Raw genomic sequence first — 13,333 nt, 5'->3', positions numbered from 1 at the left:
CTAGGAGTCCGGGGCAGGGTCAGCACTACACCCATCCTGCATGTGGGTGACTCTAGGAGTCCAGGCAGAGTCAGCCCTACACCCATTCTGCATGCGGATGACTCTAGGAGTCCAGGCAGGGTCATCCCTACACCCATCCTGTATGCGGGTGACTCTAGGAGTCCGGGGCAGCTCTTCACCCATCCCGCATGAGGATGGCTCTAGGAGGCCAGGCAGGGTCAGCACTGCACCCATCTTGCATGCAGGTGACTCTAGGAGTCCCGGGCAGCTATATACCCATCCTGCATGTGGTTGACTTTAGGAGTCTGGGCAGGGCCAGCCATACACCCATCCTGCATGTGGGTGACTCTAGGTGTCAGGGGAGGGTCATCCCTACACCCATCCCGCACAAGGGTAGCTCTAGTAGTCCGGGGAAGCCCTAGACCCATCCTGCATGTGGGTGGCTCAAGGAGTCTGGGGCAGCCCTATACCCATCCCGCATGAGGGTGGCTCTAGGAGTCCAGGCAGGGGCAGATCTACACCTATCACACATGCGGGTGACTCTAGGAGTCTGGAGAGGGTCAAACCTACACCCATCTGGCATGCGGGTGACTCTAGGAGTCCAGGCAGGGTCAGCCCTTCACCCATCCCGCATGCGGGTGACTCTAGGAGTCCAGGCAGGGTCAGCCCTTTACCCATCCCGCATGCGGTGACTCTAGTAGTCCGGGCAGGGTAAACCCTACACCCATCCTGCATGCGGGTGGATCTAAGAGTCCAGGCAGGGTCAGCCCTACACCCATCCTGCATGCAGGTGACTCTAGGAGTCCGGGGCAGCCCTACACCAATCCCGCGTGAGGGTGGCTATAGGAGTCCAGGAAGGGTCAGCACTACACCCATCCTGCATGGGGGTGTCTCTATGAGTCCGGGCAGGGTCAGCCCTACACCCATCCTGCATGCGGATGACTCTAGGAGTCCGGGGCAGCCCTACACCCATTCCGCATGAGGGTGCTCTGGGAGTCCAGGCAGGGTCAGCACTACACCCATCCTGCATGGGGGTGACTCTTGGAGTCCAGGCAGGGTCATTCCTACACTCATCCTGCATGAGGATGGTTCTAGGAGTCCGCAGCATCCCTAGACCCATCCTGCATGCGGGTAGCTCTAGGAGTCTGGGGAGCCCTACACCCTTCCCGCATGAGGGTGGCTCTAGGAGTCCAGGCAGGGGCAGCCCTACACCCTTTCCCACATTCGGATGACTCTAGGAGTCAGGGCAGGGTCACCCCTACACCCATCCTGCATGCAGGTGACTCTAGGAGTCCAGGCAGGGTCAGCCCTGCACCCATCCTGCATGCGGATGACTCTAGGAGTCCAGGCAGGGTCATCCCTACACCCATCCTGTATGCGGGTGACTCTAGGAGTCCAGGCAGAGTCAGCCCTACACCCATTCTGCATGCGGATGACTCTAGGAGTCCAGGCAGGGTCACCCTTACACCCACCCTGCATGCGGGTGACTCTAGGAGTCCGGGGCAGACCTACACCCATCCTGCATGAGGATGGGTCTAGGAGTCCAGACAGGGGCAGCCCTACACTTATCCCACATGTGGGTGACATGTGGGTGACTGTAGGAGTCCGGGCAGGGTCAGCCCTACACCCATCCTGCATGTGGGTGACTCTAGGATTCCGAGGAGGGTCAGCCCTACACCCTTCCCGCATTGGGATGACTCTCAGAGTCCGGGGAGGGTCAGCCCTACACCCTTCCTGCATGCGGGTGGCTCTGGGAGTCCAGGCAGGGTCAGCACTACACCCATCCTGCATGCGGGTGACTCTAGGAGTCCGGGGCAGCCCTATACCCATCCTGCATGAGGGTGACTCTAGAAGTCCGGGGAGGGTCAGCCCTACACCCTGCCTCCATGCGGGTGACTCTAGGAGTACAAGGAGGGTCATCCCTACACCCATCCTGCATGCGGGTGGCTCTAGGAGTCTGGGCAGGGTCAGTCCTATATCCATTCTGAATGCGGGTGACTCTAGGAGTCCAGGCAGGGTCAGCCCTACACCCATCCTGCATGCGGGTGATTTTAGGAGTCTGGGCAGGGCCAGCCATACACCCTTCCTGCATGCGGGTGACTCTAGGAGTCCGGAGAGGATCAACCCTACACCCTTCCTGCAGGCGGGTGACTCTAGGAGTCCGGGGCAGCCCTACACCCATCCCGCATGAGGATGGCTCTAGGAGGCCAGGCAGGGTCAGCCCTACACCCATCCTGCATGTGGTTGACTTTAGGAGTCTGGGCAGGGCCAGCCATACACCCATCCTGCATGCGGGTGACTCTAGGAGTACAAGGTCCGGGGCAGCCCTACACCCATTCCGCATGAGGGTGCTCTGGGAGTCCAGGCAGGGTCAGCACTACACCCATCCTGCATGCGGGTGACTCTTGGAGTCCAGGCAGGGTCATCCCTACACTCATCCTGCATGAGGATGGTTCTAGGAGTCCGCAGCATCCCTAGACCCATCCTGCATGCGGGTAGCTCTATGAGTCTGGGGAGCCCTACACCCTTCCTGCATGAGGGTGGCTCTAGGAGTCCAGGCAGGGGCAGCTCTACACCCTTTCCCACATTAAGATGACTCTAGGAGTGAGGGCAGGGTCACCCCTACACCCATCCTGCATGCAGGTGACTCTAGGAGTCTGGGCAGGGTCAGCCCTGCACCCATCCTGCAGGCGGCACTCTAGGAGTCCGGGGCAGGGTCAGCACTACACCCGTCCTGCATGTGGGTGACTCTAGGAGTCCAGGCAGAGTCAGCCCTACACCAATTCTGCATGCGGATGACTCTAGGAGTCCAGGCAGGGTCACCCCTACACCCATCCTGTATGCGGGTGACTCTAGGAGTCCGGGGCAGCCCTACACCCATTCCGCATGAGGATGGCTCTAGGAGGCCAGGCAGGGTCAGCACTGCACCCATCTTGCATGCAGGTGACTCTAGGAGTCCCGGGCAGCTATATACCCATCCTGCATGTGGTTGACTTTAGGAGTCTGGGCAGGGCCAGCCATACACCCATCCTGCATGCGGGTGACTCTAGGAGTCCGGGGAAGGTCATCTCTACACCCATCGTGCACAAGGGTGGCTCTAGGAGTCCGGGGAAGCCCTAGACCCATCCTGCATGTGGGTGGCTCTAGGAGTCTGGGGCAGCCCTATACCCATCCTGCATGAGGGTGGCTCTAGGAGTCCAGGCAGGGGCAGATCTACACCTGTCACACATGCAGGTGACTCTAGGAGTCCAGGCAGGGTCAGCCCTTCACCCATCCCGCATGCGGGTGACTCTAGGAGTCCGGGCAGGGTAAACCCTACACCCATCCTGCATGCAGGTGACTCTAGGAGCCTGGGGCAGCCCTACACCCATCCCGCATGAGGGTGGCTCTGGGAGTCCAGGCAGGGTCAGCACTACACCCATCCTGCATGCGGGTGACTCTAGGAGTCCAGGCAGGGTCATCTCTACACCCATCCCTCATGAGGATGGTTCTAGGAGTCAGGGCAGGGTCACCCCTACACCCATCCTGCATGCAGGTGACTCTAGGAGTCCAGGCAGGGTCATCCCTACACCCATCCCTCATGAGGATGGTTCTAGGAGTCCGCAGCAGCCCTAGACCCATCCTGCATGCGGGTAGCTCTAGGAGTCTGGGGAGCCCTACACCCTTCCCGCATGAGGGTGGCTCTAGGAGTCCAGGCAGGGGCAGCCCTACACCCTTTCCCACATTCGGATGACTCTAGGAGTCAGGGCAGGGTCACCCCTACACCCATCCTGCATGCAGGTGACTCTAGGAGTCCGGGCAGGGTCAGCACTACACCCATCCTGCATGCGGATGACTATAGGAGTCCAGGCAGGGTCATCCCTACACCCATCCCTCATGAGGATGGTTCTAGGTGTCCGCAGCAGCCCTAGACCCATCCTGCATGCGGGTAGCTCTAGGAGTCTGGGGAGCCCTACACCCTTCCTTCATGAGGGTGGCTCTAGGAGTCCAGGCAGGGGCAGCCCTACACCCTTTCCCACATTCGGATGACTCTAGTAGTCAGGGCAGGGTCACCCCTACACCCATCCTGCATGCAGGTGACTCTAGGAGTCCAGGCAGGGTCAGCCCTGCACCCTTCCTGCAGGCGGCACTCTAGGAGTCCGGGGCAGGGTCAGCACTACACCCACCCTGCTTGTGGGTGACTCTAGGAGTCTTGGCAGGGTCAGCACTACAACCATTCTGCATGTTGGTGACTCTAGGAGTCCAGGCAGAGTCAGCCCTACACCCATTCTGCATGCGGATGACTCTAGGAGTCCGGGGCAGACCTACACCCATCCTGCATGAGGTTGGCTCTAGGAGTCCAGACAGGGGCAGCCCTACACTTATCCCACATGTGGGTGACTGTAGGAGTCCGGGCAGGGTCAGCCCTACACCCATCCTGCATGTGGGTGACTCTTGGATTCCGAGGAGGGTCAGCCCTACACCCTTCCCGCATTGGGATGACTCTCGGAGTCCGGGGAGGGTCAGCCCTACAACCTTCCTGCATGCGGGTGGCTCTGGGAGTCCTGGCAGGGTCAGCACTACACCCATCCTGCATGCGGGTGACTCTAGGAGTCCAGGCAGGGTCACCCTTACACCCACCCTGCATGCGGGTGACTCTAGGAGTCCGGGGCAGACCTACACCCATCCTGCATGAGGTTGGCTCTAGGAGTCCAGACAGGGGCAGCCCTACACTTATCCCACATGTGGGTGACTGTAGGAGTCCGGGCAGGGTCAGCCCTGCACCCTTCCTGCATGTGGGTGACTCTAGGATTCCGAGGAGGGTCAGCCCTACACCCTTCCCGCATTGGGATGACTCTCGGAGTCCGGGGAGGGTCAGCCCTACAACCTTCCTGCATGCGGGTGGCTCTGGGAGTCCAGGCAGGGTCAGCACTACACCCATCCTGCATGCGGGTGACTCTAGGAGTCCGGGGCAGCCCTATACCCATCCTGCATGAGGGTGACTCTAGGAATCAAGGCAGGGTCATCTCTCCACCCATCCCTCATGAGGGTGGTTCTAGGAGTCCGCCACAGCCCTAGACCCATCCTGCATGAGGGTGGCTCTAGGAGTCCAGTCAGGCGCAGCCCTACACCCTTTCCCGCATACGGATGACTCTAGGAGTCCGAGCATGGTCACCCCTACACCCATCCTGCATTCAGGTGACTCTAGGAGTCCACGCAGGGTCAGCCCTACACCCATCCTGGATGCGGATGACTCTAGGAGTGCGGGCAGGGTCAGCCGTACACTCATCCTGCATGCTGGTGAATTTAGGAGTCCAGGCAGGGTCAGCCCGACAGCCATCCTGCATGCAGGTGATTCTAGGAGCCCTGGGCAGCCCTACACCCATCCTGCTTGTGGATGGCTCTGGGAGTCGGGCAGCCCTACAACCATCTGGCATGCGGATGACTCTAGGAGTCCAGGCAGCGTCAGCATGTGGGTGATTCTAGGAGTCCGGGCACGGCATCATTACACCCATCCTGCATGCGGGTGACTCTAGGAGCCCAGGCAGCGTCAGCCCTACTCCCATCCTGCATGCGGGTGACTCTAGGAGTCCATGCAGAGTCATCCCTACACCAATCCTGCATGTGGGTGACTCTAGGAGTCTGGGGCAGCCCTACAACCTTCCCACATGTGGGTGGCTCTAGGAGTCCAGGTAGGGTCAGCCTCTCACCCATCCTGTATGCGGGTGACTCTAGGAGTCCAGGGCAGCCCTACACCCATCCCACATGTGGGTGACTCTAGGAGTCTGGGCAGGGTCAGCACTACACCCATCCCGCTTGTGGGTGACTCTAGGAGTCCAGGCAGGGTCAGCCCTACACCCATCCTCCATGCAGATGACTCTAGGAGTCCAGGTAGTGTCACCCTACACCCATCCTGCATACTGGTGACTCTAGGAGTCAGGGCAGGGTCAGCCCTACACCCTTTGTGCATGAGGATGGCTCTAGGAGTCCAGGGCAGCCCTAGACCCATCCTGCATGCGGGTGGCTCTAGGACTGTGGGGCAGCCCTACACCCATCCCGCATGAGGGTGGCTCTAGGAGTCCAGGCAGGGAAAGCCATACACCCATCTCGCATGCAGGTGACTCTAGGAGTCCGGGCAGGGTCAGCCCTACACCCATCATGCATGAGGGTGAGTCTAGGAGTCCGGGTAGGGTCAGCCCTACACCCGTCCTGCATGTGGGTGACTCTAGGATTCCGGGGCAGCCCTACACCTATCCTGAATGAGGGTTACTCTAGGAGTCCGGGCAGGGTCAGCCCTACACCCATCCTGCATGCGGATAGCTGTAGGAGTTTGGGCAGGGTCAGCACTACACCCATCCTGCATGCGGGTGGTTCTAGGAGTCCAGGCAGGGTCAGCCCTACACCCATCCTGCATGCAGGTGACTCTAGGAGTCCTGGTCAGCCCTACGCCCATCTCGCATGAGGGTGACTCTAGGAGTCGGGCAGGGCCAGCACTACACCCATCCTGCATGCGGATAGCTGTAGGAGTTTGGGCAGGGTCAGCACTACACCCATCCTGCATGCGGGTGGTTCTAGGAGTCCAGGCAGGGTCAGCCCTACACCCATCCTGCATGCAGGTGACTCTAGGAGTCCTGGTCAGCCCTACGCCCATCTCGCATGAGGGTGACTCTAGGAGTCTGGGCAGAGCCAGCACTACACCCATCCTGCATGCGGGTGGTTCTAGGAGTCCAGGCAGGGTCAGCCCTCCACCCATTCTGCATGCAGCTGAAGCCTTGCAGAAGATCTGCAGAAGGCTTAGCACACTGAAATACCTATGTAATGCTATCCTCAAGAAACCAGGGCCTCCTAGAATTCAACCAAGACCACCTGGGAGACAAGACAATCAAGCTGACCAAGCTGAAAGAGAAACATCAAATGATCAAGACCTTAAAGAAGATGGCCAGGGTTGCAGCACTGCAGTGACGCACTGTAGCTGATCACTTGTGAGTCTGCAACATCTTGACCCTCCACTTATCTGCCTTTCTGAGTCCTGGGGATAGATACGGCTCCGATCTGTCACCTTTGTCATCTTGTCTTGCTGGCTGCCCATGACCAACCTGGTTCTAGAACACTTTCAGCCATCCAACTCTACCTTGCAGATGTTATTATTTGCAGTTCGTCCCCTAACCCTAAAGTCCAGGTTAAAGTTGGATCTGGTTCAGAAGTGGGTTCAAGGGGTGCCCCCAGTTCATTGGGTGTACTCGCTCCTGGAAGATCATGAGTACTACAAGCCACGTCCAGATGCTGGCCCCTAAAATACCTACAGAATCATTGAACTGGGTAATGGTAACAGCATTTAGCACCAACAGTGTGTTAAAAAGTGCAATCAGTTAATATTATTAATATTTTATTGTCATTATTATTTTTACTATAAACATATGTACACTGATGTACATCACGGTGTATGCTGATGACTAATACATTTACCGTCACTGCAAAGCTTAGAGCCAGATGTGACCTTAGATGGAGTCTAAAGCTCCTGGACCGTCCTTTCTGGACACTGGTTACTGCCATCATTCGGCGTCCTGGACAACTGTTGATGGGTTTACTTTGGAATGACATGTTGGGATAAAGACCCCTGCCCCGCGTGGTACCGCTGATCCCTCCTGCTGTGTAAGATCTACTGATTGGGTTTGTATTTTCCATCCACAGGAGCCTCTGGTTAGGACTGTATTTTTTATATGTGAGAGCTTTTGGTTGCAAGTGTATGTTTCATCTATAGAATCTACTGGTTAGGATTGTATTTTTTATCCATAGGATCTATTGGTTAGGACTGTATTTTTAATCTGAAGGATCAACTGGTTAGGACTGTATCTTTTATCCGTAGGATCTACTGGTTACAACTGTATTCTCCATCCCGCATCCACAGGAGCCTCTGGTTAGGACTGTATTTTTGATACGTAAGAGCTTTTGGTTGCAAGTGTGTGTTTCATCCATAGAATCTACTGGTTAGGATTGTATTTTTTATCCATAGGATCTATTGGTTAGGACTGTATCTTTTATCTGTAGGATCTACTGGTTACAACTGTATTCTCCATCCCGCATCCACAGGAGCTGCTGGTTAGGACTGTATTTTTAATCACCCAATCAATACTTGCAAAGCATGGCTTATCACCCGTGCGGTCTCAAGGCACTGTTGTGGGTCTGCTGATCACTTGAAGAGCAAGGCCTTGAGGTCTTTCTTGAATTGCTTCAGTGATGCGGCCTCTCCGAGGTTTAGAGGGAGAGTATTCCATGCCCGGGCTGTGAAGTAGGAGAAGGATCTGCCTCCAGCTGTGCTTTTCCTGATTCTGAGGATGGCAGCGAGGGCAATATGGGAGGATCAGAGTTGCCTGGCGAGAGTGTAGAAGGTCAGGCGGTGGTTGAGGTAATTTGGTCTGATGTTGTGGAGTGCCTTGTAGGTGTGTGTCAGCATCCTGAAGGTGATGCGTTTGTCGACTGGGAGCCAGTGGAGGTCTCTGAGGTGGACAGAGATGTGGCTGTGGTGGAAGATGTCCAGGATGAGTCTGGCTGCTGGGTTCTGGATTCTCTGCAGCTTTGTTTGTACCTTCATTGTGATGCTGGAAAGCGTGGGGTCCAGCGTGATGCCCAGGTTGTGTGCGTGGTCGGTTGGGGTGGGGGCGTTTCCTAGGGCGGCTGGATGTGTAAGATCTACTTGTTAGGACTGTATTTTTCATATGTAAGAGCTTCTGGGTAGGACTGCATTTTTTATCCGTAGGAGCTTCTGATTAGGACTGTATTTTGAACCATCCTTGTAACCCATACACTTTCAGTGACAAAATCTTTTAAAATAACGGTCAAGTCTTAACCCTAAAAACACAATTCTGTCTAACATCTTGAATCTGTTCTAACCCTGATAGCACTGTCTGCTTACGGTCCTGTTGTGCCCCCTACAATGGAACCTTTAACTCTGTCGTTCTCTGTCCTTAACTGGGCCCCAGTGGTTGGACGCAGGGTCACTTCTGATTTTACTAGTTTGGGGTTCCTGTTGGGTGATTGTAGTTTTTAGAGATACCTGATTTTTGCAGTAAGATCTTTCATTTGTCCTTGAGGACAGGAAAGTTTCTCCCTTCTCTTCAGCACACTCACCTAAGACCAAACTGCAAACCTAAATGTGGCATCTGCGTCCTTTGCAGAAATCTCCCCCCCCCCCACCTTTACAGAAGAAACCTCTGTCAAAAACTAGAGAACTGAACATTCATGAATATTGTTGATTTGGCCTGAAATGAGCCCCTTACGAGAACATTAGACATGCTGCCAATGTTATGCCAAGACCAGAAGCAGCAGATAGGATCTCCAATAATGATTGGGTTCATATAGCTCCTTAGAAGGTGCTCTCACATTCTTGTTTTATGTATGTACATTGTTCAACCAATCTACTCACCTATATTTAAAGTACTTTTCTTTTCCCAGAAAAAGCAGAGAATCCTCACTGATTTGTTTAGTGTTATTTACTATTTTATAAAGTATCTGTGTATAAATAACACTTTTTACTACCCACCCTTGCTCCCGCGAGAAAGGCAAGTGAGGTGACCTAGTTGTCCACTTGGCCTGCGACAGTATCGGTGGCCTTAGAACACCAGTGGTAAGTGAGAGTATCCCTACAGGGTCCTGCACAGGAACCACTGCCTGCCACTGGACCCCAAGCATGGGCCTCACAGGACCCCTGTTGTTGGGGTGGTGGGGTTTTTGTGGCCAGAACTTCTTTGCATTTTTTTATGTAAATTCTGCACCTGGGGCTTCAGCCAGCTACCCAGTCTTGAACATAGAATCAGAAACCATTCAAAAAGAGCGCTAGGCACATCATAGCAAAGTTTCTAAATTGTATTAATCCTTTCTGGCACCTGTGGCCCATTGACTGAGACTTTGTCAGTAACAGTATCCTGAACTCCCACAAGTCTACCCAAGACCAGCCACATGTGATAACAAGCGAGATAGGATCAAAGTTGCAGAAAACCTAGAATATAAACACTTTACAGACAGATGGCGATGGATCTTGTCCTACCGTTAACAATGTCTGGTTTATTTTTACTGCTTCCTTACTGATCTACAATAAAAAGTCCTATTTTTGTGTGAAAAAAATGCAGTGGCTAAATATTGACTCAGCTATTCACAGAGATAACTTTCACTTGTTGTAACTTACAAGTGCCAGTTTACTCTTACACTTTTGAGAAACTGTCCCTCTTTGGGCTATTCAGAAAATCTGAGTGTAAAATTATAGAAAGGTGTTGACTTGCATGTCTGTGCCCTAAAAGGGGGAGAAGTCACATTTACAAGTGTAAGTTGCTACTGTCAAAAAGAAACAGTAATAAGTCCAGCAGCACAAATGGCCAATCACTGATACTGCTACTATTTGTTTTTAGTTAAATAGACTTAAAAAAAAAATCTCTGTACTTTCCCATACGGAGATCTCAGCCCCGACTGCACAGTCTCCCTTTAGTACATTATAGGGAAAAGTACAAAAGTTTATTTAAGCAGGAAAATATAACTGAAAATATTTTTATGTTAAATATTATTGTAAATTACTGTCATACTGTTATCCTAAATAAATATAGAGCAAACGAAAAACACACGGCTACAATATTAACTTAATTGAATTAAATTGTTAATACATTTTAATGTATTAAATTAAATTAAATAATTTTCCTGAAGTTTGAATTAAAAAAAATAATTCCCACAGAGAGTAAAGAATATATTTTTTTATTAATAAATAGAATTTATTAAAACTATTTTAATTATATTTTATTAATATGGAATCTTACATTAATACAGTAATTTTTAAATTCAAGAGGTTGCTAAAATACTTTATAACTAAATTATAATTATGTATTATTTGTAGAATTAGGTTTTAAAATAAAATGATATCTATTTAAATTCTTAACAATTTCACTTAATTTGACATTATTTCCTTTGGGTTTTATTATAAACCCCCACCTCCATTAGAGAGTGTTGCAGTTCCAGTGTTGTCCATGTATGGTGCTTGACTTAATCCAGCTCTGAGGTGGAGTATGTTTCTACTGTTTGGATTCCTTTTTTGGCTGTAGTAACTTTAGAAGTGCAGTTTGTGGGTAGCAATGGGCTTACCCTTTTGATTGTAGGGGCACACCCCTCCTTAACCCCTCTTTATTCCTCCCTAAACCATATCTGTTTTGTAGTAAGTACATCCCATTTTTAATCACTCCCGTGGTCCCTTCAACATTTACTTATAACTAGTAAACTTACATGTGTGGGTCTTGCTATAGAAAAGATAGGAGAGGTGGAGGTGAGATTTACACTTTTTAGGTTTGTAAATAGTATTTTGTAGTATTTTAGTAGTGCTGTTGTAGTACTACTAAATGTTCTATGAAATGCAGTTTGTGAGTGGGCCCCTGAGGTTCCTGTGTGTTGTTTACTGTTTCATGATGCATCTGCTGGTATACCTGGAATAGGAAACATTAACTCTGCTATCCTTGGAGAGTTAAGTTCCCCCAGACGCTAACTTCCTTTTTCAGTTGACGTGCAATTGCCTTGTTGGCCTGGGACACCAGTGATAAACAACAGTTCCACATACCGCACTGCCCACTAATAACAGATTGCCCCAGAAACACAGGAAAAGGCCTCAATGTGCTATTTGTAAGATTAAAATTTGCTTCTCTTCCCCTGTTTCTGGAGGCAGCCTACCTCCTTGGTGGATGCCTAGTGTTGCCTTCATCCAGCACCAGCCCTAATTTTAACTCAGCATTGTAGACTGAGCACTTGAAAAGGATTGCTTATTATTTGCCTACTCACAATCACCTGTAATTATTACATGTTTTAACCTCAGTGTCCCAATCTGCCTGTTGTAATATCTTAAGAAGTTTACTCCCAGATATTTGGTTTAACAAGTGTCACTAATGACCTTATTTGCTTTTGACAGATAAAGATGTGAAGGACCTTCCCATCCATCCAGGAGAGACATTCACATACAGCTGGCGAGTGACACCTGATGATGGGCCCACCTCGTCAGATGCCCGCTGCCTGACACGCTTCTACTACAGCTCCCTTGACCCTGAGCGGGACATGGCATCAGGTCTTATCGGGCCCTTGATTATATGCAACAAGGAGACGCTGGACAGGAGAGGAAACGAGGTGAGTCCTGCTCTCCATGTCTGGCCAGATAACACAACAGAAGGAAAGGAAAGAGGTGAGTCCTGAGTCCCACCACTGGACATGCTACACAAACCCTTCCACAAGTTTACATTACAGGTTACACAGAAGAAGGACACAACAGGAGGGTGACTATGAGTCATGACACACAATGTACTCTAAGTTGTTAAAGCATTGAAGAGAATTGTCAGTGTGGATTTAGCCCTCAAGAAAAGGGCACATTTGCTAGAAACATGCTCTCTACCTTCCACATTACTGCATGTGCTGTACACTTTTCAGTACTGCATTAGGGAATCTGAGCAAGTGAGGTGAACCTCTCAGTAATGCACGGGTAGTTTCATGGTGTACTGTACGCTCAGTGACTACTACACTTTTATGTAGACAGGTGAAAAACGTGAGGAATTGCCCCCTTTAACTAGCCACTTCTCACCTCCCTGTGGCACTGTGTGTAGGAAAGTAGCTTCTTTCTAGCCTTGTTACCCCCACTTTTGGCCTGTTTCTGAGTATATGTCAGGGTGTTTTCACTGTCTCACAGGAACCCTGCTAGCCAGGGCCCAGTGCTCATAGTGAAAACCCTATGTTGTCAGTATGTTTGTTATGTGTCACTGGGACCCTGCTAGCCAGGACCCCAGTGCTCATAAGTTTGTGGCCTATATGTGTTCCCTGTGTGATGCCTAACTGTCTCACTGAGGCTCTGCTAACCAGAACCTCAGTGGTTATGCTCTCTCTGCTCCCAAAATGTGTCACTAACAGGCTAGTGGCTAAATTTACCAATTCACATTGGCATACTGGTACACCCATATAATTCCCTAGTATATGGTACTGAGGTACCCAGGGTATTGGGGTTCCAGGAGATCCCTATGGGATGCAGCATTTCTTTTGCCACCCATAGGGAGCTCTGACAATTCTTACACAGGCCTGCCAGTGCAGCCTGTGTGAAATAACATCCACGTTATTTCACAGCCATTTACCACTGCACTTAAGTAACTTATAAGTCACCTATATGTCTAACCTTCACCTAGTGAAGGTTGGGTGCAAAGTTACTTAGTGTGTGGCCACCCTGGCACTAGCCAAGGTGCCCCCACATCATTCAGGGCAAATTCCCTGGACTTTGTGAGTGCGGGGACACCATTACACCCGTGCACTGTACATAGGCCACTACATACGTACAGCGTCAATAGTAACTCCG

The 13,333-nt window shown here is 51.5% G+C and overlaps 1 protein-coding gene across 1 annotated transcript in view; it reads left to right on the top strand.

Annotated features, from left to right (window-relative positions):
* The window catches only part of F8 (coagulation factor VIII), a 463,887-nt gene that overhangs the window by 237,068 nt on the left and 213,486 nt on the right, over positions 1 to 13,333 (top strand). The window contains exon 11 of the mRNA XM_069212149.1: positions 11,915 to 12,126. Within this exon, the coding sequence (XP_069068250.1) occupies positions 11,915 to 12,126 (212 nt within the window). The remainder of the gene's footprint in view (positions 1 to 11,914; positions 12,127 to 13,333) is intronic.

Source organism: Pleurodeles waltl, chromosome 10 (assembly GCF_031143425.1).
Source record: "Pleurodeles waltl isolate 20211129_DDA chromosome 10, aPleWal1.hap1.20221129, whole genome shotgun sequence".
Classification (NCBI taxonomy): Eukaryota; Metazoa; Chordata; class Amphibia; order Caudata; family Salamandridae; genus Pleurodeles; species Pleurodeles waltl.
Note: the sequence above shows the minus strand (reverse complement) of the source record. Positions and strands in the feature narration are given on the sequence as shown.